The 25097-nt window shown below is 38.2% G+C and overlaps 1 protein-coding gene across 5 annotated transcripts in view; it reads left to right on the top strand.

Annotated features, from left to right (window-relative positions):
• The window catches only part of LOC141518376 (solute carrier family 15 member 2-like), a 58235-nt gene that overhangs the window by 7877 nt on the left and 25261 nt on the right, over nucleotides 1-25097 (top strand). For 4 of the 5 annotated variants that reach the window (XR_012477176.1, XM_074230350.1, XM_074230347.1 and 1 more), the window contains exons 3-11: nucleotides 4826-4964; nucleotides 7843-7932; nucleotides 8209-8308; nucleotides 9557-9647; nucleotides 11490-11564; nucleotides 13571-13653; nucleotides 14116-14202; nucleotides 14857-14946; nucleotides 17960-18004. Coding sequence is in view for 4 of the 5 variants with exons in the window: in XM_074230350.1 (XP_074086451.1) it covers nucleotides 4826-4964; nucleotides 7843-7932; nucleotides 8209-8308; nucleotides 9557-9647; nucleotides 11490-11564; nucleotides 13571-13653; nucleotides 14116-14202; nucleotides 14857-14946; nucleotides 17960-18004 (800 nt within the window). In the remaining variant the exon portion in view is untranslated. The remainder of the gene's footprint in view (nucleotides 1-4825; nucleotides 4965-7842; nucleotides 7933-8208; nucleotides 8309-9556; nucleotides 9648-11489; nucleotides 11565-13570; nucleotides 13654-14115; nucleotides 14203-14856; nucleotides 14947-17959; nucleotides 18005-25097) is intronic. The other variant, XM_074230348.1, reaches the window with a different exon arrangement.

The raw sequence follows: 25097 nt of genomic DNA, 5'->3' as shown, positions 1-25097 counted from the left end.
AATATCCTTATACATACATATAAGTCCTTTTCCTTCCTTATTTTTCCTCTCTTCTGGAATATAGACCTGGTAGTGGCATTGCTAGGTCAAAGGGTAGGTATGGTTGTAAAGCCCTTTGGGTATAATTCTAAATTGCTCTAAAGAACTGTGGAATCATTCCACATCTTCTCCAATAATGTATTAATGTCTAATTTTCCCTACATCCCTTCAAATATTAGGATATTTTTTTAAAATATGACCATAGATATCAATGATAACCTCATCTGAAAACTGTTCATATCTTTTGACCATTATCAATTGAGCAATGGCTCTTATTTTTTATAAATTTGACTCAGTTCTCTGTATTTGAGAAATGAGATCTTTATCTGAAAAATTGCTTCAATATTTTCATCCATAGCTACTATTTCTAACTGTATTTCCCTCCATCTTATTTCTTCCATCCCCATTTATTTTATATACTGTCCCTCTTTTTTTAAATTAAGTTTATTTTTTTTCATACTGGCCCTCCTCAAAAGTGTTTTACATCTTACTCCCTCCTATTATCTTCTCCCATCCATCATTCCCCCCCTTTTCCCATCATCTTCTTCTACTTTCTTCTAGGGTAAGACAGACTTCTATACCCAAGTGTGTATGTTATTCTGTCTCTGAATTATATTCAATGAGAGTAAAGTTTGCTCACTCACCCTCAACTCCCCCCCCACTCCACTGAAAAAGCTTTTTCCTTACCTTTTTTAGTAAAATAACTTATCCCATTCTTATTCCCCTCTTTCCCATTCTCCCTCCTCTCTCTCACCCTTAACTCCATCTTTTTAAATATATTATCCATTCATATTCAACTCCCACCTGTACTTTGTTTATATATTCCCCTTCTAATAATAATAATAATAATAATAATAAATGAAAATAAATGAATCATTTCAAATAACTGAAAAAGTTTATATGAGTTATGAGTATCATCTTCCCATGTAGGAAAAATCATTAAATTTCTTATGATTTTGCCTTTCCTATTTACCTTTCGATGCTTCACTTAAGTCTCATTTTTGAAGACAGAATTTTCTGTTCTGCTCTGGTCTTTTCATCAGAAAAGTTTGAACATCTACTATTTTATTGAATGGCCATCTTTTCCCCTGAAAGAGTATGGATAATTGATTTGTTGGATAATTTGTTGGATAATTAATTTGTTGGATAATTCTTTGTTGTAATCCAAGCTCTTTTGCCTACCAGAATATTATATTTTGAGCCCTATGATCTCTTAATGTAGAAGCTGATAAATCTTGTGGAGTTTTTTTTTTTAAGGTTTTTGCAAGGCAATGGGGTTAAGTGGCTAGCCCAAGGACACACAACTAGGTAATTATTAAATGTCTGAGGTTAGATTTGAACTCAGGTACTCCTGACTCCAGGACCACTGTGCCACCTAGCTGCCCCTAAATCTTGTGTTATCTTGATTGTGGCCCCAAGATATTTGAATTGTTTCTTTCTGGTTACTTGTAATATTTTCTCCTTGACTTAGGAGCTCTGAAATTTGACTATAATATTCCTGATAGTTCTCATTTGGGGATCTCTTTCAGGAGGTAATCAGTAGATCTTTTAATTGCTATTTTACCCTCTGCTTTTAGAATATCAGAGCAGTTTTCCTTGATAATTTCTTGAAAGATTATGTCTAGGCTCTTTTTTTGAACCTGGCTTTCAGATAGTCCAATAATTTTTTTTTTGGTTTTTTGCAAGGCAATAGGGTTTAAGAGACTTGCCCAAAGTCATAAAGCTTGGTAACTATTAAGCATCTGAGGCTGAATTTGAACTCAGGTCCTCCTGACTTCAGGGCCAGTGCTGTATTCACTGTGCACCTTACTGCCCCTTAGTCCAAAAATTTTTAAGTTATCTCTTCTGGATCTATTTTCCAGGTCAGTTGTTTTTTTTCGATAAGATATTTCACATTTTCTTCTAATTTTTCATTCTTTTGGTTTTGTTATATTGTTTCTTGATTTCTCACAAAGTCATCACCTTCCCTTTGCTCAGTTGTGCATTTTAAGGAATTATTTTCTTCAGTGAGCTTTAGTATCTTCTTTTCCATTTGGATAATTCTGCTTTTTAAAGTATTCTTTTCCTCATTGGTTTTTTTGGACCTCTTTTTCCATTTGGCCTACTCTGGTTTTTAAGATTTTATTTTCTTCAGTATTTTTTTTGTATCTCCTTCACTAAGTTGCTGACTTGACTTTCATGATTTTCCTGAATCATTCTCATTTCCCAATTTTTCCTCAACATACCTTACTTGATTTTCAAAATCCTTTTTGAACTCTGCCATGGCCTAAGATTATTTTATATCTTTTTGGAGGTTTTAGATTATAGAAGCTTTGATTTTGTTATCTTCTTCTAAGTGTGTATTTTGTTTCCTCATTACCATAGTAACTGTGGTCAGATTTGTTTTCTTCTGCTGTTTGCTTATTTCCCTCAGACATAACTTGATTTTAACTCTTTGTTAAGGTGGGGTTCTGCTTCCAGTGTGAGGAGTGTCCTGTACCAAGCTTTTGGGGATTTTTGCTGCTACTTTCAGGGATCTATAAGTTTTTAATTTCTCCAAGGTCTTATTATCTAAGGAGAGGTTTGTACCTCTCTCCTGGCCTGTGCTCTAGTCTGCGGGTGACCACAAGGACACCTTTCTGCCCTGGAAATGTGAGGAGGGTCCCTGCTTCACTGTGGCAATAAGCTGTGTTGTGTTTCTGCTCCTTTCTGTGAGACTGGGACCAAGACTGTGGCTCAGATATGAATATGAACAAATCCTCATTTGTAAAATGAACTAGAGAAGATGGCAGACCACTCTATTATTTTTGCCAAGAAAACTGCAAAATGGGGTCACAGAGAGTCAAACAAGACTGAAATGGCTCTATAATATAGCATGCCTTAACCTTAAGCACTTTTAGAGCCAATTACCATCTCTTAAATTGAAACTCCCATTCGTATTTTTTCTTTTAGTCAACTGTTTCACAAACCATACCTATCACTCCTTCAGTAATTTACCCCACCCAACCATCATTTGACCCATTTAATTAACCCTCCAAGTATTCTATTTAGCCTTTCTTACTTAACTACCTTATCCTTATCTTTTCTGAGTTTGCCTTTCATCAACTTTCTATAGTTTGTATTTACTAGTTATTTGTGTGTCTCTAGCTTCATCAGGGGAGGTGATGTCATGACAAGCCATAAATTGGATTTGAGTTAGGGGGTCTATGCTAAGTCCTCACCCTTATTTTCTCCTCCAGAGCCATCTGGGTTCATTGGCTAGATATGGATCAGGACAACTGGAGATGACCCTGAAAGGGCAGCTAGGTGGTGCAGTGGTTGGAAAACTGGCCTTAGAGTTTGAATCCAACCTCTGACACTTACTTGCTATGTGGCCTTGGGGCAAGTCACTTAACCCTGATTGCTTCACCTCCAAGACCTTCTCCAGTAGTCCTGATCCATACCTGGTCACTGGACCCAGATGGCTCCCGAGGAGAAAGTGAGACTGGTGACTTAGCCTGGCACCCCCTCACTCATATCCAATTCATGTGCTTGTCATGGCATCTCCTCCCTGATGTCATAGTCTTATTCAAGAATGAAGGACAAACATCACATGTTGTCTCCCTGTTAGAATGTAAGCCTCTCGAGAACAGATGGTGTTAGCCTTTCTTTGAATCATATTAGATATATAGTAGCTACTTAATCAATGTTTATTGACTTGACTTGTCCTACATATTTTTCTTCTCCTGATTCAGTTTAAGTCCTTTCTTTATTCCCACAATTGGTCCCTGAGAGGCATTTTCCTCTTAGGGCTGAGAAAAGGTGAGGAAAGTGTTATACCCAAAGCCTCTGAATCCAGGGTTCTTAATCTAGAGCCATTCTCCAGCCAGAAAGCAGCAAACTATCAATCCTCTACCTCCCCCACTGCCCCCACCCCCACTCCCACAAATACACCTTCCTCTTCACCTATGGGGGCAGATGGTAGAGAGTTTCAGCAGGGTCCTCACAACAGAAGAAAGGGTTTCCTCAGCGGGCCCCAGAAATAAGTGAATTTGCTTGTATTCCTGATGAAGAAGCTCAGAGATTGGTAGGAGAGGGGGTACTAAGACAAATTAATTATCTAAAATCCAAAAATCTCTACCTAGAGAGAAATATTAAAGGACAGAGAAGCAATCTGCTTCAAAAATGTCCCTGCCAGAAACATTTTCTTACAATTGTACAGTGGTCATGAGATAAAGACAAGGTGAGATAAAACAAGAATTGCAAATTTCAGTTTTAAGGTTTTTACCCACCAACTATCCTGGGAATATTAATGCTGTAAGGTATCCCCCCTACCCTGGGAAAGAAGACTTCCTGAAAAGCCAAGATGGGCTCCAGATCAAACAAAAATGAAGAAGACCTCCCTTGATTATCAAAGGGACATTCTCTTTCCCTAATCTTAGTTTCAGAAAATCCTAGTCTCCCTTGAATGTGACTGGATTTTTTTTAATGGAAGACTTATTAGATCATTCATTCAAGTGAGACCAAGGACTTTAAACCAAAACAGAAAAATTGTTTTATGTTATTATATCTAAAAAAGAAATCAAAAGGTCCTTTATGTACTCCCATACCCACTCTTACCCTATAGACAATCTGTGGGTCCTTTGGCCACATACACATACTGATTCCATGGACAAAGACCCTATATCCACAGTAGTTTCCAAGAACTTTTTGCTCCCTTTAGGCTGTTTCTCATTAGTATTTTCTCCTCCTTTCACTTACATCCCACACTGAGTTTATGAAAGTGCCTCAACTTTCTTTCTCTTTCTCTTTCTCTCTTTCTCCCCAGGTTTCCTCATTTTTTATTTTATTTCTAGCTTTTCCTTATTCAACCATGAAAGTGTGGGGTATCAAATCTTCAAAACTTTTACCATCATCCTGGCCTTTATTAGTGCCACCATTACAGACTCCTGGCTTGGAAAATTCAAGTAAGGAAAATATTTTCTTCTCTTCCCATTAGAGGTGAGGGTCTCTTAGGAAGAAATCAAAAACTAGACTAATGAGGAAGTTATTGCTTAGGGTCCATATGAATTTTAACATTCAGTCTCTTGGTTCCCTGCCTCATATTGTTTAATGATCAAACTGTGGCATGTGTGTGTATTATAGAACTTAGTTAAGTGTATTGAGATTATTACCCCTACATTCAGGTCTGAAACTGTCACTATGCATCTTCATGTGTTTGTGAATCTGGATTTATGACCATGTGAAAATCTATGTGTGGCTGTGTATTTTTATGAGGGTAAGTCTTTATAATGCATTTTGTTCATGTATGTCCGTGAACCTCTATGTATATCCATGCATGCAAGTTTCTTATGTTTGGGTCTATGTTTATATGTTTCTCTTGGTGATGAGGGTAGTGAAATTGAGAATATGAGAAGATTTTTTTATTGAAACAGCCACAATTAATGTGCTAAGGAACCAATGATAGATGAAGCTGTTTCCTCCAACTATGTGTATTTATGAACCTCTGTATATGTTTATAATAGATTTTATGTGTATCTACATGTTTAATTCTTTGTGTGAGTATGTAAGCCTTTGTGTCTGGGAACTATGGATATGTTCATGCTGAGTCAGTCTTTCATTATCCCATGCTTTTAAGTTGCCATAAGGATGTCTGTGAACTTGTTTGTATCTCCATGGACCTGTCTCTATGTGTATCCACAAGCCTCTGTGTGTGTATATATTTAAACCAAGAGTACTTATTAATCTTGCTCAGACAGCTGAATCAGGATTCCCAGTCAAGGATATCAAAAAAAGACAGAGTGTAGGAGAGGACATCTAGATAGAGAGCTATACGGAAAGATAGGGAGACAGGGAAACAAGCCTACCAGGAAGCTACAGGGCTTCTGTGGGGCCAAAAGAAACCAAGACCAAGCTATGGCAGAGCAAGAATGTATGATTAGAAGAGTCCTTTGAGGTGTGGTTTGTGACTGAATAAGGGGTGATGTTGTCACTTTAGGAAGATGTCTTTAGCAGCTGAAGAAAGAATGGATTGGAGTTGGGAGAGAGCTATTAAGGCAGGGAGACCAAGCAAGAGGTTGTTACAATGGTCCAGGTGTGAGACAATGACAGTCTATGTACTAGGATGTAAACTGTATTAAATCTTATTCCCATCTCCCCACCCCTGTCACCCTATCTATAATCTCATCTTCTCTTTTACTAATACTCTCTGCCAGGCTTAGTTGGCAATCCCACTTTAGCTTGACCTCTGGAGGCTCTCATCTCCTTCCTTCAGAGGCCTGACATTGCTCACATCTCTCCTGACTTCTACTCTCACATCACCAATTGCCTATTGAACATCTCAAACTGGTTGCTTTTAAACATTGCTAATTCAGCATGTCCAAAACATTATTATTCCCTCCAAATTCTCCCTATTTCCAAATATTACCATTACTGTTGAGGGCATCATCCTCCCAACCACCCAATGCTATAACTGTGATTGTCCTGGACTCCTCACTTTCCTTCACCCCATATATCCAGTCTGTCACCAGGCTTGTTTCTACTTTCTTATTTATTTATTTATTTTTAGATTTTTCAAGGCAATGGGGTTAAGTGGCTTGCCCAAGGCCATACAGCTAGGTTAATTATTAAGTGTCTGAGGTCAGATTTGAACCCAGGTACTCCTGACTCCAAGGCCAGTGCTCTATCCACTGTGCCACCTAGCCGCCCCTTGTTTCTACTTTCACACCAGCCCCTGTATATGACTCCTTAACTCAACTCACATGACTTACTGTCACTGTCCATTCTCCCTTCTGTACCAACATAGTCTTCCTCAAGTGACCTCCTTACTCAATCTGTCCATTACTCCCTTTTTCCTCCAGGATCAAATATAAAGCCCTCTTTTTTCCCAAGTCCTTTACAACCTAACCATTTCCTCCTTTTCCTGACTTCCTATACTTTACTTCCTTCCACAACCTTTCTCTTTTTCTCCCTCTCCTCTCTTCATCATCCCCAAAGTCTAGGTATATCCTACTTTTTCTTTCTAAGGAAGGAGAGGGACTGAGCTTCCAGTCTCAGTCCCAGAACTATACCTACAGACAAACTAATGGTGGACCCCCATTACAGACACATAGGTCATATGACCACTTGTTTTAGAAAGAATTCTTGGTTAGCTATTGTCTATTAGATGGCCTCAATTTACAGATTATGTTATTCTGTAATTCACAGCTCTTTTGATACCAAAAGACAAGAAGACAAACCATCTTTACAGGAGTAGCAGGAATAAGAGCTTGTTAAAAAACATTTTATCAGATGAGACTCTTGAATAGTAATAGTAATAACAACAACCACAAATAAAATCATGTGGGGAAAAAATCATGTGGGAATGACACAAGATACATGTTACACCTGCTGTCCTATCTGCTTCAGGAGTTATCCATAAGGATTCTTTCAGTGATCCTAAAGAAGATGAGCTAACACATGCCAATATTTTTATTCAATTAGGAAAAGCAATCACAACCACAGATTAAATATATAAGTTTAAAATAGTGTCTTCTCCTCAAACTGTTTCTACCAACTCTATAAACAAAAAAGAACTATGAGATAAGAATCATCTTAGTGATAATTATACATTATACATAATTATATATGATATATATATATATATATATATATATATATATATATATATATATATATTCTCTTTTAGGGGAAGAAGGTTAGGCTTGTTTGATTCCACTGTTCTCCCTTTCTCTTTTTCTTTCTCCCTTTTCCTTTCCTTGTTCTTCATGTGAATTCTCTTAGACTCTCATGCTCAATGCTCACTCTCTTTTTGGTCAGTCCCTTAAAGAGTCTCTTTTCCTCTAGTACCTTCATCGGAAGCACCGTACTCTTATTGGTTGGCCACATCATTGTCATAATCAAAGAAACCATAACAGAAGACTTGATCCTGTCTAGGTGAGTCATCGCCCTTCACCTGTCCACACAGGTCTGTGGGAGTTGGAAGAGCAAGCTCTAGAATTTGCTTTTCAGTCAATTAGAGACAGAGAGAATGGGGAGCCGGGATCTCAGCCTTTTTTCTCTCTCTCTCCATCTGCAGGGATGGGGAATTCTTCAGTGATAGCATCTCTGAATTTAAGTCTGTCCATAGCAGGGATGTTTTGTGTTCCTTTAGCATAAATGTGCGCATGAGGGAGTTCACAATGAGCACTTCTGTCCTCTTCTTCCCTCCAGGTTCTTAGTCATTTTGGGTATAGTTGTCGTGACTGTTGCCAGCAGTATTGACATACCCTGTATGTTGTGCTTAGTTGCAGACCAGTTTCCAGAGCACCAGGTAAGTGTGCAGAGGAGTTGGATGTCTCTTGTTTATTCTTCCACCCCATTTTCCAAGGGATTGGAGTTTTTGAGGCAATCTGGGCTAAGTGACTTGCCCAAGGTCACATAACTAATAAGTGCCTGAGATCACATTTGAACATACATCATTCTGTCTCCAGGGCTGATGTTTTATACACTCCATCACCTACCTGCCCCAAAGAGTTTTTAATCTTTATTTTTTTTTAGTTGTTTTTTTTTTTACAAGGCAAATGGGGTTAAGTGGCTTCCCCAAGGCCACACAGCTAGGTAATTATGAAGTGTCTGAGACTGGATTTGAACCCAGGTACTCCTGACTCCAGGGCCAGTGCTTTATCCACTGTGCCACCTAGCCACCCCAAGTTTTTAATCTTTAACCAGTATTCCCCTGACTGCATGACTCTGCTCAGAGGATACCAACTCTGTAAGTAGTCTAACGGTAATCTGTTATACTTGTCTGTTTGGGTCATAGGCCTCTTCTTGACTGTGAGCTTGATTAGGTAGGATCTACATCTTATCTAAACTCTATGCCTCCCCCACCACCACACAGGACTCCGCACATGGTAGATGATCTGTAAAATGTTAGGTTGAAGTGAATTTAAATCAAGTTAAATTAGCTTGAGTCAAACAGAATTACAGAGGGTAGGGGGAAAAATAATCTTTGCATCAACTCTTCCAGAAAAAGTTTAATATTGCGGGCGAATAGATGGCACAGTGGATAGAGCACTGGCCCTGGAGTCAGGAGGACCTGAGTTCAAATCCAGTCTCAGACACTTAATAATTACCTAGCTGTGGGGCCTTGGGCAAGCCACTTAACCCTATTGCCTTGCAAAAAAAAAAAAAAAAACTTAAAAAAATGTTTAATATTGAAGATAGTAGAAATGGACACAAGTGGAGAAGACTATATGTTCATTCCCCAGTAAATAAATGGTCAAAGGCAATGAATACTTTGTGAAAGAGAACTCACAATCAACCAACAGTATGGAAAAAATGCTTCAAATCACTAATACTAAAATAACAATTTAAAGATTTCATCATATGCCCTTTAACTTGGCAAAGATGTTAAAAAGATGAATGCAGCAAAGGTTGGCAGGGTTGTAAGCAGGGAGATACACTAAAACCCTGGTTGAGCTACGAAATTGTCATAACATTCTAGGAAGTGAGATTAAAAACTACTGAAAACTGAGTGCTTTCTAGAGTCTTTGAGCATGATTTACTTTATTGATTTCAGGTAAAGGAAAGGAGAAAGATATTCAGCTTCTTATACCTGTCTATATCCTTTGGAATCTTCTTTACCAACATCTCCATACCCTCGATATTAGGTCAGTGGTTATTCTGAGGATTGTAGAGGTGGGGCACAGATAATAACATACTATAATTCTTTCCTTTTCTTCCATGTAACACCCAGTGTTGGAAAATAATGAATATTTTTTAAGTAAAAAGAATTTATGTCTGACTACAATTCATAAAGGATGGAGGTTAAGTAGGGATTGCCCACATTTTACAGACTTGGAAAGTGAAGCAGAGATGGCAAAGGAACTACATTCTATTATATAGGTATTTTCCCCACTTGATGTGTGTAGAATAAATGATTCCCCATCTTCCTTAGTCACCTGATCCTTGAGTGTGCAAGAACCACAGAAGAAAGAAGGGTAATGCATGCAGGTCACTAGTCTCCATTTCTCAGTCCTGGGTCAGCTCCCTGTAGAATCTTCTCTTTTTTAAAGATCATGTGGTGTTATATAGTTGGTAGGGACCTTAGAAAACATCTAAACCAGCTTTCTCAATTTACAAATTGGGAAACTGAGGCTTAGAAAAGCACAAAAATGAAGCTAAAATTTCTGTCTGTGGCTTTAGTGTTATAACTAGGAATTTTTGGCACTCAAAGCAAATTCATTTGAAGGTGGGATGAGCTCACCTGAAGAATAGCAAAGTCTCAGAATCCCACTTCAGGTCTGTAGGCATCAACATGATTTTTACTTCTAGAAATGCCCCAAGGAAAGGTGCTGGCCATAACTCCTAAAACAATGCAACAAGGTCAGGGCCCAAAGAACATGTGACCCAGCTACATATACATATATATGTATGTATGTATGTATGTATGTATATATATATACATACATATATATGGAAGAGAGGGTATCCCAATTCCCAAACAGTATATCCACAGAATGGCCAACAAGAGCCCCTGACCTCCCAGCTACCAGAAAGAAGTAGAAGAGTAGGAAAGAAGCAATAAAGGGATACGAGCCAAACCTCAGACAAGGGGTGGGATGATGATAGCAGAATCCTAGGCAGTGACTCAACAAGGGTGATCAAATTCTACAGTCTAAGGCTAAAGGGAAGAGGCACGGCCCTAGGAAACTGGCTACAATTTCCTGGAACTTCCAGCCAAAATTCCCTCTTGCATTTCTACAGAATTAAAACACAGTTTGATTCTTCACTCCTTTGCTGTCCCTGCAAAGGACCCACCCCACCCTTCAAAGTTTTCTAAGGATTCTTCTAGAATATTTTCTTACCAGTGGGAAAATTGACAGGATGCCTTTTTTATTCATGGGGAAGAGTAGAATTTCAAGAAGCCTTAAAGATCTCACAAAGTATTATTTTCGGTATTCCGTGGGATGTTAGGGGGGATTAAAAGTAGATCTTTTTTAGCTCTGTTTATCTTACTTTATGTTGATATAATTCAGGACCAACTCCTTTATATCTATTGCAATCCCAAAGCTAAATATCTTAAGGAAGCATCCCACCTGCTCTTTTTTCCTCCTCCTTCCCTTTTGGAAAGAGAGGGGTGTCCAAAGAGCCAATGGTGAGTCTTTGGGTAGATCAAGGATGCTTGTCAGAGATCACTGGCTTGTCACCTATTTCTTAAGTTTGTTTTTCTTCCCAAAGGATGGCAGTCCCTTACTTCCTGCATTCATTTATCCTTAACTCCATACACTGATGGCATGGACAGGACAGGACAGTGGGAACCAAATCTCTTTATCTCTCCCATCCCACTAGGAGATCCTGTTATAATGACTGTGTGTGCTTTGAGTGCTGTGATACAGGAAGCAAGTACTCCCCTTCAGGGAGAGAGGAGCAAGGTAGATGATCCTGGGGGTAATGAGGTGACCAAAGTGAGTCTGAGCTCTGGGTAACTTGCCATCTCTTCCATTCCACAGATAAAAAGTGTTCCTACAGAGACTGCTACATGATGTACTTTGGCATCCCAGCTGGCATTGTGACTTTTAACTTAGGTAGGCTGGGCTGACATAGATAAGAGGGTAGGGAACAGAGAATATGAACTGCTCTGGCAGCAAACATGGCCAGGGATGCCTCTGGGACCATGGACTAAAACCAAGTATGGGTTATGCCATTGTAAAGTTCTGGAGTAGCCTACACCTGGTCTACCTCTGGGTAGTTAAGGCTCTCCCTCCATTTGGTCATGAACAAATAACATGCTATGGAATGAGACTAATAATAACATTAATTATAATAACTAGTAATTATAGAGCACCTACCAAGTATTTTACAAATATCATTATCTCATTTTATCCTCCCAACAACCCTTATTGAGGCACTTAAAATGATTTAGGGAAATTGAGCTAGACAAAAGTTAAATAACTTGCCCAGGGTCATGCAGCTAGTTAATTCTCTGAGACTGGGTTTGAACTTGGATCCTGCTGACTCCAAGACCACTTTTCTATCTATCCATTGCACCACTTAGCTGCCTTGAAGTTCTCCTTCAACCCACCAAACCTGGTCATCTGGAGGCCTTTGATTACTCAAGAAAGCTCCTCAAAGTGCCTTCCTTCTCCCTTCCAGTAATCACCTTTTCTGTTCCTTCGAAGGACACTACTCTCAAGAAAACCTCCTTGTTCTTTAACTTTTTCCTAATTCAGTATAGAGTTTAGGCTTAACAAACTCTTGAAACTACTGGAACATCACCCTTAAGCCCAGGTCCCCTCCTCAGTCTGCCCAGGATCTATGTTAGTGAACAACAAACCTGGATCCTCTGGATGACTGTGGAACTCCTCCTTACCCCACCTCTACCTGGGCAGGGATGCTCTTGGTCAGACCCCATCCACAGTATACATCTATATCCTGATACTGACCAGGGATGGAAAAAAATGACCCACTCTCATTTTTTCCCCTTGGACTTCCCCATTAGTATTTGGTTTGATCTTTGTGGAGGAGGTATCAGTAAGAACTCAACTGTTCTCGCTACTTCTAAACTATCATCTTGATTTTACCTCAACTCTAAAAGAGTATTTTTAATAACAATGTGAAAAATGTGAATAGAGAATGATATATTAATTTCCCTAGATAATAATAGAAAATGTCCAGTCATACTAATAATACATTTGTGTCCCAGCATCACTTTGATAGAAACAGGGAACAAGCAAGATTAATTTCAGTTTATCCAATATAAGACTCATTGATTACAATCACTAGAACAGGAAAGTTGTCAAATTTGTGACTTGCTGGCTATGTTTTATCCTTGAGGTGATAGGGAGCCACTAGAGTTTACTAAATAGGGAGGTTAGATAGCATCAGACCTTCATTTTAGGAAGATTGAGTTGTTAGCTGAGCAGAGCATGGGCTAGAGATGGGAGAGAAACTTGGGGAAATAGGCTGATGAGGGCTGGCAATAGAATGATGGCAGCCTCAGAAGAGAAAAAAAAGGGGATATTTGAGAGATGTTGAAAAAGTGGAAAAAACAGAACTGGGGGGGGTAAGAGAATGAGGAATGAAGAATGACCCCAAGATTATGAGCCTTAGTGACTTGGGAGTGTTGGAAGTCTACAGAATATCCTGTTTGAAATGTCTTAATAAGTAATTGAAGATGAAAGACTTGGTTCAGCAGAGAGGTTAGAACTAGATAAGTAAATCTGAGAATCTTTAACATAAAATGATGATTGAATTCTTTATAATGGATGTGGTTTGTCTTTCATTCTTGAAGACCATGACATTGGGGGGGGGTGATGCCATGGCATGCAAGTAACTAATAAATGAACAAGATGACAAAACTAGATTGAGGTAAGCATTCAGAGAGGGAGAAGATTAGAGACCACATGTCCTTTACAAACTACCTCTTATAGAAATCTGAGAGCAGGATCTCTTTAGTGAAACTGTTTTGTTTTGTTGTTTGGGTTTTTTTTTCCATTTATGCAGAGCCTTAAATTTGTAGAGCCATATGGTCCCACTACATCTCTGTGGTCATATGGGATTAAAATCTTGAAATTCTCTGTGTTATTTTCAGTGACATTAATATTTTCCAAGAAATTCTTCTTCATAGAAACACCCGAAGGGAGCAGCCTATTGAAAATCCTCAAATGTATCCAGGTGAGTGGAGTTTATTTGTGCCTACATCCAACCATGTGAATGGACATGAGTCCCTGAATTCCCAAAGGCTCCCTGGATGGGACCTGAATCTGGGATGGAGAGTTAGGATCCTCAAGCCTTAGGAACTGGGCTTCCTCTGTCCAAAATAACTGAAACTGCTATGAAAGACTTCTTCCTCCTTTGGTCCCTTTCATTTCTGCTTTCTCCTCTCCTTTTTCTCTTTATCTGTCTCTGTCTCTCTCTTGCTCTCTATCTGTCTCTGTCTGTCTGTTTCTCTTTGTCTCTCTCTCTGAAATGGAGTGAGGTAAAACAGACATGTGCTGGCCATGTGGTATGGCAGGAGAAGTCTAACAGTTTGGAAGAGCTTAGAACATGATCTAGTTTGTGCAGGGGAGATGGGATGGATTTGAGTGTGCATGAAGTGGGTTTTCCTGTTTTTTTTTCTTGATTTTTCCAATATAGTTTGCAATTAAAAATCATCTAAGGTACTGTTCTTGGAAGATTCCTAGGAGGGATCATTGGCTGGACTGGGCATCAGAGAAGTTCTCAGTAAGTGGAAAATTGCCCCAGACTTCCCCAGCAAGAGAAGATACATGGAGACAGGGATAAAGAGGGATACTCCACTGTGTATCACCTCTGTGTATAGTATATGCTCCACTGAGTGTAGGCTCTGGATAAGAGCATTCCATTTTTCAGGGCACTCATCTATCCTCCCCTTCACCTATCTTCTGCCTTCCTTTTACTCTGTGTCCATTCCATTCTATCCATTCTCTGACCTTTGTCCCTATTAATTTGCCTTTCCCTCATTCACTTATCTTTTCTCCCTAGTCTCTTTCTAAGTCATACCTATCCTTATTTCAGTCTCCTTCAATAAACCCCATCCCTTTGCCTATCCCTATCTCCTTTCCAGTCCCATCCTACTACTATTCACAACTTCTATTTCTCACCTACCTATTCATCTTCCCATCCCACACTTGTTTTGCCCTATCTTCCCATCTTCCCCCATCCATGCCTCATGATCCCTTATATATTGTTCCATTCATCTTTCCTTCTATAATAATCATCATGGTGACAATGACAGTTTCTGCCTAACTACCAATTCAGTGGTCTTACCTCATCTATTTATCCACCCTCTATGAATAGATCTACCTTTTCCCCTTTCAGTGGCTAAAACCCTATTCACTAGTTGTTGGTTCCCTCCAGAAGAGTCATATTCATGAAGTAAAGCTTTTCTTTCGGATGTTGATCTTCATCTCACCCTTTCCAATTTTCTGGGCCTTGGTTGAAAAACAGGTAGGAGATTCTACAAGTGAAGCTGTGTTTGATGGGCTGATGGGAATAAGGTTGAAAAGTAGATAGGAGTCAGTATAGAGCCATATAAGGGCAGAAGGGGATAATAGGGGGTAAGAGTGATACTGGGGGAAGAAGGAGGATGTGATGCCTATATTTATTAAGCTTCTGTCATATGTGCAGTATGAGAGAAAAGGAGAGATAGTCTCTGACCCCAAAGAGCTCACTGTATAGCCAAAAGTGCATTCATAACACTTTCTCCAAGAAGCTCATGTCCTACCCAAAAGCAAATATGAATAAATGCATGAAGTAGAAGGTGAAAGTACACTTAAAATAAGTATTTAGTTCTATGTTAATTCAGAGTAGAGAGAAATAACTTACAAATGGGGGTATCAGGGAAGGCTTCATAGAGCTGACATTTGAAATAGGACCTGAAATATGGTTAGGAATTTGACAAGTAGAGCTGGAGACTGGGAGAGGCCATACTAGAGGAAGGGAATAGCAGGAACAAAAGTAGAGAGACAGGAAGCTTGGGGAAGATCAGTTAGCTGAGTTTGGTGGGATGTTAGGGTAGATCTGAAGTAATGGGAATATAAGGCTGGAATCTTATTCCAGCCTCTTATGGGCCTATGTAAAGAAGTTTAGATTTGATTTATTAAGTAATAGGGAGCCATCAAAACTTTTTGAGCAAGGTGGGGAGGTAGTACTTGACAAGACCAAAGCTATGCTTGACAAGATTAATTGGGCAACGAAGGGTATATCAGAGTAGAGAGAGACTGAAAGTGAGGCAAGTAGCTAGGAGACTTTTTCAATAGCCTAAGTGAGTCCAAACCCCTCAACCAAGATGGGAGAAATGGAAATAGAGAAGAGGGAATGGATTCAGGAAACATTACAAGACAAGAAAGAACGGAAACTAATAACTTCTGAAATGAAATGGAAAGTAAAAATGGCTAAGAGGTAGTTGATATTCAGTAGAAGTTTAGATGATAGTAAGAAAACACTCAGCTGTCACTCAAGTCACCAGGCCCAGAAGAACACCATCCTAGGGCACTGAAAGAATTGGCAAATAGCAATTAGGAAATAAGTTACTGTATGGGAAAAGTCCTACAGGATTAGAGAAGGGAAAAGTTGGAAAGATAGAAGTTAAACTCATGGAAATTTTCTAATGATTATTCACTAAGTCTTTAATAAGTGGCTACTAAGTGCTAAGTGCTTTAAGGGACCCAGGGGATGCAAGGAGAGAAATGCAGCAGACTGCCTTGCAGGAGCTTGCTCTTAAAAGATATTGCAGAGGAGACTAAAACTTGACTAAGTTCTCTAGCACTCTAGAATGCATTTTGAAAGAGGCAGCCTACATCTCCCAAAGGAAGTGGTGATGGAAAATTTCATTCATAACTAGTCATAGCAGAGAAGCCTTATTTCTAGATTGATCAACCAGGGAAATGCTTTTGATGTGGTTTATCTCAATTTTAGGAAATGATATCAACATTTTATCCTTGGAGTCAGGATGGAGAGTTGGGGGCTAGACCGGAAGTCAACAAAGTATAAGTGACCCATATTCGGCTGGCTTTTTTTTGTATAATCTGTGAGCTAAGAACGAGTTTTTTCACTGTTAAATAAAAGCTATATTGTATTTTAAATGTAAAAACCATTCTTAGATTGCAAGCTATCCAAAAAAAAATGGGCAGTGATGATTCCATGAGCTTTATAATAGAATGATTAGGTGGTTTCAAGACCATTTGACTGGCTGGGCTCAACCTTAATTATATTAATGTAAAAATTAATGATTCAATGTCAGTTTAAAAGTAGATCATCTCAGGGCAGTTTATTGTGACATGATATTGTCATAGATGACATACTTATCTCATTTGCAGATGGCATGACACTGGGAGAGCTAGCTTGCTGTATGTTGAATGACAGAATACTAGTAGATACTTTAGTTCAAACACTGAACTAAATTTAATTAGATTAAATTTCAAAAGGACCAAAAACAACTTCACAAATATGAGATGGTGAAGGGATGGCAAGGCAGTTATTAATCTGAAAAATCTGAAGTTTTTAGTAGACTGCAGTAAATAAGCCAGTAATGGGACATGGCAATCAAAAATGCCAATCAGACTCTAGTTATATTGAGGGACACAGAGTAGACCTAGGGAAGTCAGAGTCCTATTTCACTCTTCCCTCATTAGACCTCATTGGGAAGATTGTGTTCAGTTATTTTATGAAGGGCCTTGATAAATTGGATACTAATTGGGAAATAGTTTTGGAAATCACTGGAAAATAATTAGATTGTTAAAGGATGGGGGCTAGACCAGAAGTCAGCAAAGTATAGGTAACCCAAATTCAGCTGACTTTTTTCTTTTTGTATAATCTGTGAGCTAAGAATGGTAAATTCTTAAATTCATGCACATTCATGAGCTTCGAGTCCAATTCTAGGTACTTCTACTTCTCTGTAAACCAGAAAAGCTGGAGAAAATGAAATCAGGCCATTACAGCTTCATTAGGCATGGTGGGACCAAGGGTAAATAACCTCTTCCACCATTTTGTATATTCCCCACTTCTATTCATATCCAGGTGAAATCAAGTTAAAATGAATAGCAGAGATAATCCAAAAGCAGGCAATTCAATTCAATAAACATGAAGCAAATAAATTAAAAGTTGTAAGTAGTTGGAATTCATGAAATAAGTTGGTTTCCCTATCTCCAGGCTAATCCTTTTTATAATGAAATTCATTAAGTGGAAAACACCAGCCAGGTCTGAGCTAAGGGCTAGTATGGCTAGACAGAGTGGCCATAAGAGATGTCACAGCTCCACAAACCTACTGCTGCTCCTACCTCAAAGGAACTCTATGTGGGCTCTTAAACTCTGACTCTGGATTTCAGAGATTCTGGAATTCTGGGATTTATGTGGGAGGGCAAGGAGAGGAAGAAATAAAAGATGAATCTGAGGTCTTCAGCATGGAAAATTGATGGTTCTTAAAGAGCCTATGATGAAATCCATTCTTTTTATTCCTCAGGAAATGTTTTGGAATTTACAAGCTAAGAAGATGAATCTTACTGTGGTCAGTACTAAATGACTTTGTCCTTCTCTCCTCTTTCCCTTGTGTGTTTTCATCTTTTTCATTTATCTTGTTTGTCTTGTTCCTTGTTTTCTCTCTCCCTACTCCCATCTCCACTCCTACCCATAACCAGAAACCATAAAGGGATGGGAATGAAATAGGTCCTGGAAAGACATGAATGCAAAGACGGTACAGAAAAAAGGTTTTTCACTGCATGTTAGGAGTATGGAGAACTCTTGGTGCTATAAGAAGGTAATCCATAGTCAAATGTCTTTAGGAGTGGTTGATTGAAACAGATTTTGGAGATATTCCAGGGCAAGAAGTGGTGTTAAGGATGTTTTCAGAAGCCACCAATTAATGCAAACATATCAGGAAATAGAAGATTGGGAAAACTATGGTGCTAAATCCACAGTGGGACTATTCACACATACACATACACACACACACACACACACACACACACACACACACACATATATGTGTATACATATATTAATACATTTGGATATTCATAAATGTGTATATATATATGTATATATATACATATATATATATACATATATATATATATATATATTCTTTGTAAGAAAATGTCCAAAAGGAAAAGACCTTCAATAGCCTTAGTTGGTTCTTTCAGACTATTTTTCCTGTTTCACTCCCCTAGATCTTCTCCTAGAAAGACACTTTGAACTTACCTCACTACACTCTGCCTCCTTGAGGTCACTGATCTTCCCTCAATGCTGGCATGAGACCATCACTATCAAGCATGGAGGGATTCTCAACACCTCCCAGAATGGACTTTCTCACAGAATGTATCCCATTGGCCTATGAGCTGTTTTTTGGTTTTTTAAATGTGTATGTGATTTGTATATGCTTTTGCCCTGGCAATCCTGACCACAACCATTCCTCTGATGATATAGTTTCCCAACTTTCCCATTCTTGTTGCTTTCTCATCCATCTTTGAACTTGATGCGCAACCTATTCACACCCATTCCTCCTCTGGGCTCCTTGTTCATGTTCTCTATTAAATCCTCCACAAGCATCCCAATGTGCTAGAATCTTTCCACTCAAGTATTCACCTACATACCATAGAAGCATGGGGACTGTGAGTCTGGGATCTCTAGGATCCAGTTCTTCTCCTAAGCATACTTATCTCAGGTGTCTTTTTCACTGGTTTGTGTTGTCTCAATAGGAGTTAATAAAGGTAAATTGAGGGGCAGAATTGTGCACTTCTATTGATTTATTAGTAAGGCATTAACCTGTTAATAAAGTGGGTCAAGTGGCTACCTCAATTAGGCCAAAAGACCCAAAGAAATAGTACAACTTATTTATATAAATTCAGCTCAAAGAACAGAACTGGAAAGGTGGGGAAAACAACACAGCATCCTTGGGGTAGGACACGATTGGCCAAATTAAGAAGAGTGGGTCAACACTCATGTGGAGCCAGTAAATACCCTCTCTGCCTTACAGGAATGTTTGATTTATGGGAACCCCTCTTGCATCCTGCAGTTATTGATAGTGGACCAGAGAGAGCAGACTCCTTGGCCCCTAAGAGGGAATTAAAATTCCTCTCTGTCCCCTCACCCTTAAATGAGCAAAGATAGGTAAGGATGACCAATATTTGTACTTCATTCCCAAAGAAGACCACAACATCAGGGAGGTGATGCCATGAGAAGCATGTGAATTGGATTTGAGTGAGGGGGATACTCTGTTAAGTCACCAGTCTCACTTTCTCCTCTAGAGCCATGAGGGTCTAGTGACCTAATATGAATTAGGATAACTGGAGATGACCCTGGAAGTGAGGCAATCAGGATTAAGTGACTTGTCCAAGATTTCACAGCTAGTAAATGTCTAAGGCTGGATTCAAACTCCCATCCTCCTGACTCTGAGGCCAGTGCTTTATCCACTGGAGACCTTCAAAGATAACAAACAGATGTCATGTAGTTTTTTAGGAGCTGAAGTTATAAGGGATAGCTGATCTTCTGTGACTAAAATATTTTGACTGTTTTGAGTCCACCTACAAGGTTAGAGATAATACTTGTATCCCTTAAGGACAACAGATTTCCTTGAGGCAAGAATGGAAGAATCATGATTAGTAGGAGAAATAGGTTTCTAAACTTAACTCATTACTCATCAGCTGAATTTCTAAAATAAATTTAGAGACAAAGAACTATGACTTAGACAGTTTACAGGACTAACAAAAAATGGTCCAGAATCAAGGTAATTTTCTCAGTATTTACAATTCATCATTCATAATTTGTTGGAGCTTCCTTAACAATCATCCTGTATCTCTCCATTGCCTTTGGGGAAAAGACAGAACAAGACTTGACTCTTTAGAGTCTTTCATGATTCAAAGGAAGAACTTTTTTGTTTAAAAAGATAACTCCAAGGAGAAGTTTGAGAATCATTGAAAGTTTTGAAACTTATTAAATCTCTTCTATTCTTAAGTGTTGACAATTTCCCAAAAGCATTCCAGCTGACTTTCTTCCATTTCTGTCACATGTCATTGTACATATTACTAACTGGCCAGTCTCAATATCTATCTATGAAGAATTCCTCTTCAAAATGTACTCTTCTGGATCTCCTTCATGAAAGTGATACTTTTTCAAGAATCTGCCTCCATTTTTCACCTTATTTGAGATTACTAATCTGAGGTTCCCTGAACAATGACATCTCTGTTGTTATATCTCTTGAGGAATCTTCGATTATTCTTACATGTGTTTGGGAGACACCATTTTGAAGGAAGACAACATTTTGCTCTCTGGAAATGCTTTCTAAAAATAATCAATAAACATTGGGCTCTTGTTTTCTCTTCCTCTTTCAATTAGTTGAGTGATGGCAAATATTGCTTGTCCCAAAAGTCTTAGAGTAGTTGAAAACTGCACTATTAAAATTACACTAAGACTTTTGTAAGCCTGTATGTACATTTATTCATTCCAATTAGACAGCAAGAATGCCCTCAATTCATATGTAGCTTATTTTCATAAAACATAAATATGGATGGGAAAAAATGGATTTTATGAGTTCATAGCCTTTGAGGGAAAGAGGATAATAATAGCTTAGTCTAAGATATTTTCCCACCTCTTTAATATTTTCTTCTCTTTCTTTGAGAATCGATCCCTGAACACTTTCAAAACTGTGTCACCTCCAGCTCCAACCTTCTCTGTGTATGCTTTGACTAGGCAAACTGCTTCTCTCATCTTTGTTTTCTCCAACATCCCTTCTAAGTTTTTTTTTTCTTGAAGGCTATTTCCATGTTTTTTTCCTGGGGATCACAATGTTAGAATTCAAATATAGTGGCTTCATTGTCCTTGAATCATGGTGAAAAGAATTTGTTATAAACATCTTTATTGGTCTTTTCCATTGTCATCTGTTTTTTGTTCTCTTATTGTATTGCTCTGCATCGATTTTATACATATACTTCTCTCCAAATTTCTTGTATCTTCTATTAAGGTGGAGGGGGGTGGGTAGGTAGTAACTCTTTGAGGTAAGAGGCCATCTCAGTGTTCAGGTCCTGGAACACTGTTAATAAATGCTTGTTAATTGATTGATTAATTCTTCTATTTTTTGGAGCTAATTTTACTTAGCTGGGTTTCTTGCCAAGCTTTCTTTAAACTGTTTTCTTCCTTCTGCTTTTCTCTGTTTCATGATATGAGTGTTGTTTAGTTGTTTCAGTCATATATGATTTTTTCATGACCTATTTGGAGTTTTCATGGCAAAGATACTAAAGGGATTTACCATTTCCTTCTCTTGACTCATTTTACAAATGAGGAAACCGAAGCAAATTGGGAAGTGACTTGCCTGGGATCTCACAGCTAATAAGTAAAATTTGAATTCAGGAAGATATGTCTTCTTGACTCTAGGCCTGATCTTCTATCCACTGTGCTACCCAGCTGCTTTCATGAAACAATACTACTCATAATCTTTCCCATTCATCTTCATAAGAGTTTTAAAATGCATTTCTAATTTTATATTCTAATCTAGTATTGCCCTTAACTGCCACATGTCTTTATGTGGCAAGGAGATTGACTATTTTCTGACTTAGCTAATTTTTAGACTTTTTAAGTCATCTTTTTAATGTCAATTGATTTACATTGATTAAAGTTTTGCACAAAATTGCCATAATCAGTGTTGATGTTTTTTCTCCATCTCCCATTTGGGAGCATCAATAAATGTTTAAACAGGCCAGTTTGAAGTTATTTTTATTTCAATACCATATTTTCCCCCATTTTGTTGTTGTTCTAGATTTAAGATTTTGATCTCTTAATAGTTCAGCAGTGGGACTGTATAATTTGGCACAGCAAACTGAACTTGGAATCAGAAAGTCAGATATTCATATCCCACCTCAGACAATTATTAGCTGTATAACTCTGGGTAATTTATTTAACCTTTCAGTCTCAGTTTCTTTACCTACAAAGTGAGAATAAATAATGGCACCTACCTCATGGGATTGTTGTAATGATCAGATAAATATACATAAAAGCAGACCTTAAAGTGCTAAATCAATGTTAGTTATATTGCTGTTGTTATTATTATGCAGACTGATTCATGAATGACCCCCATATCAAAAATGAATCATTTTCTGTCCATTAATATAGAGATTCAATTATATTGCTCTCCAAGAAGAGCCTTGGTATCATCTTATTTAACTATTATCTCCCTTTGTCTTCTGGTTTGGTTTATAGTAAAAACATCATGATTGATATTATTCCATTCCTACAATTGTGTACTTCTTTGTGGATCACTTCACAATGGCCCTACATTTAGAAATGGTAAATTTAAATTATGGAATTCTTAGTCTTTTCTAGTCCTTTGTTCACTAGAAAGACTCATTGGATTGTGGTATGCAAGATAAATTGAAGCAGAGAGAGAGACTGAAGACTTGGGCACCTACTTATGAGGGCACTTGAGTAGTCCCAGCAAAATCTGCAAAGTACCTAAATAAGCATGGTAGAGGTGAAAACAGAGAGGAATGTGTGTAGGTCAGAAGCATTGTGAAGATCTTGGTGGTCAGGAAATATATATAGTTCATGAAGAAGGAGGAATCAAAAGACAAGCTTAAAATTTCCAAGCTGTTTGAATGGTAGAATAGCAAGTGTCCAATGCTACAGAGAGGCCAAAGGAGAATGAGGATGACTAAAAGTCCACTGTATTTAGGAAAACAGATGTGAATGATGATAATGATAATACAAAGAATTAATGAGTGAATGGTGAAAAAGTGAAGGAAGCAAATAGCAACCACTTCCCCCTCTTCACCCCCTAAATTTGACAGGGAAAGGCAAAACAGACAAAAAAGTAGTTTGAAGGACTGGAAATTTGGAGGAAAGTTTTCTTTATTTTTTTTTCCTTGAAGGATTGAGGGAGAACTGAACATATTAGGCAGATGGGAGAAGTAAACAGTGAAGAGGAAGAGGCTGAGCATACATAAGAGAAAAAGAATTTTAGATGGAGAAAAACCAAGGGGAAGTAGAGGTTTGAATTCTCTTTGGAAAGAAGGAAATTCATCTCTTATTCAGAAAGAATAAATTTTGAAATAAGGAGGAAGGAACCTAAGGGAGTTCTTATCAAATGGCCTTGAATTCAGTTAAGTAGGTGAGAAAAGTGGGGTTTCTGAGTGAACTCAGAAGGATCTGAGTTCAAATCTGTCCTCAAACACTTAATAATTACTTAGCTGTGTGACCTTAACCCTATGCCTTGCAAAAAGTTAAAAAAGTGGGATTTAGATTTGGAAAAATGAAAAAAGATCAGAACAACCTCTTTGGGGAATGAAAATGGAGTGAACTGGAGATGAAGATAAGGATTTTTGAAAAGCAGACAGGGCTCAGATAAGATTAGATTATATGAATTCATAAAACTTAGTGACCCAGAAAATGCATGATGGAAGTAACTCAGGATGGCAAATTCATATATTAAACATGGCTGAAAGGCAAGAGACATGGGACTCTAGAATAAGAGACAAGGAGAATTTGAAATGGATAGTATGCCAAAACCAGAAGGTGACAATGAACTAGGAGCATGAAGACTGAAGAATGGAGGTTATGAATACAAAGAATAAATTAAATAGAAGAAATTTCCTCCTAATAAGATGAGTTTATTGAAAGATGAGAACTACAAGTTCAAATTATTGGAGGTAGCTCACTTCCAAGGTATTTCCATATTATGGCTCCTGCCCTTCAGCTATCTTCCCCATTTCTCCCATCCCCAACCCCCACCAGATAGGTAAGACCATGACTCTAGGATACTTTCATATTCTGCTGCCTGGAATTATGCTTCCATGCAACTGCTGGCCATCTCCACACCATCCTCTGTTGGTGGCCCCCTCCCTCCTTCTTTCCACATCCTTTTTTTGTGTTATCTTCCTTTATTGGTATGGAGGAAGACATTCTTGAGGCAGGGACTGTCTAGTTTGCCTGTCCCTAGTATTCAATAAGTGAATAATAAATACTAGCTGTTAAGCTCTCTACCTATCTATCATCTAGAATAACTGTAAGAGATAATATAGTCAAAGATATGGTTGTGCTGATAAAGAGACAGTAGAGAAGATATCATAGAATCATGTTAAGAGGTAGAAGAGACCTTAAAGTTTATCTAACTCCCCTCCTCCCAAACAACTACATTTTAGAAAGGAAAAAACTGAGGCATGTAGAATTGAGTACTAAGTCACATGGAAGTAGGAAAGAGGATAATGATGGTCAAGACAGAGAGGTCTTTTTGGCTATCTGTGGAGCAAATCTGGAGAGCTTAGAAATTTCTGACCTAGTCCATCATCTTCCCAGACCACTCCCAGTCTTTAGTGTGATTGTTGAAGTCAGTATTGCTGATGGCAGGGAATGAAGTAAAAAGTAATCAAGTCCTGAGGTCATCAAGGAACATGTGAGTAAATGTGAAAAGTTTTCTGGAATATAACAATGAAGATGTAGAAAAGTGTGGTATAAGTGCACAATGTATTACTTAAGAAATAGCAGTAAGGAGTGATGGTCCTGGAACTGTGGTATGCAATAAGCAATGAAAAACTTGGAGTTGATAAATTCTTCCTCTATTTGCTTGGAGTTGGAGAAAGTATAGCCTACCCTGGAATTGATATCATCAAAAGAGA

Source organism: Macrotis lagotis, chromosome 3 (genome assembly GCF_037893015.1).
Source record: "Macrotis lagotis isolate mMagLag1 chromosome 3, bilby.v1.9.chrom.fasta, whole genome shotgun sequence".
NCBI lineage: Eukaryota > Metazoa > Chordata > Mammalia > Peramelemorphia > Peramelidae > Macrotis > Macrotis lagotis.
Note: the sequence above shows the minus strand (reverse complement) of the source record. Positions and strands in the feature narration are given on the sequence as shown.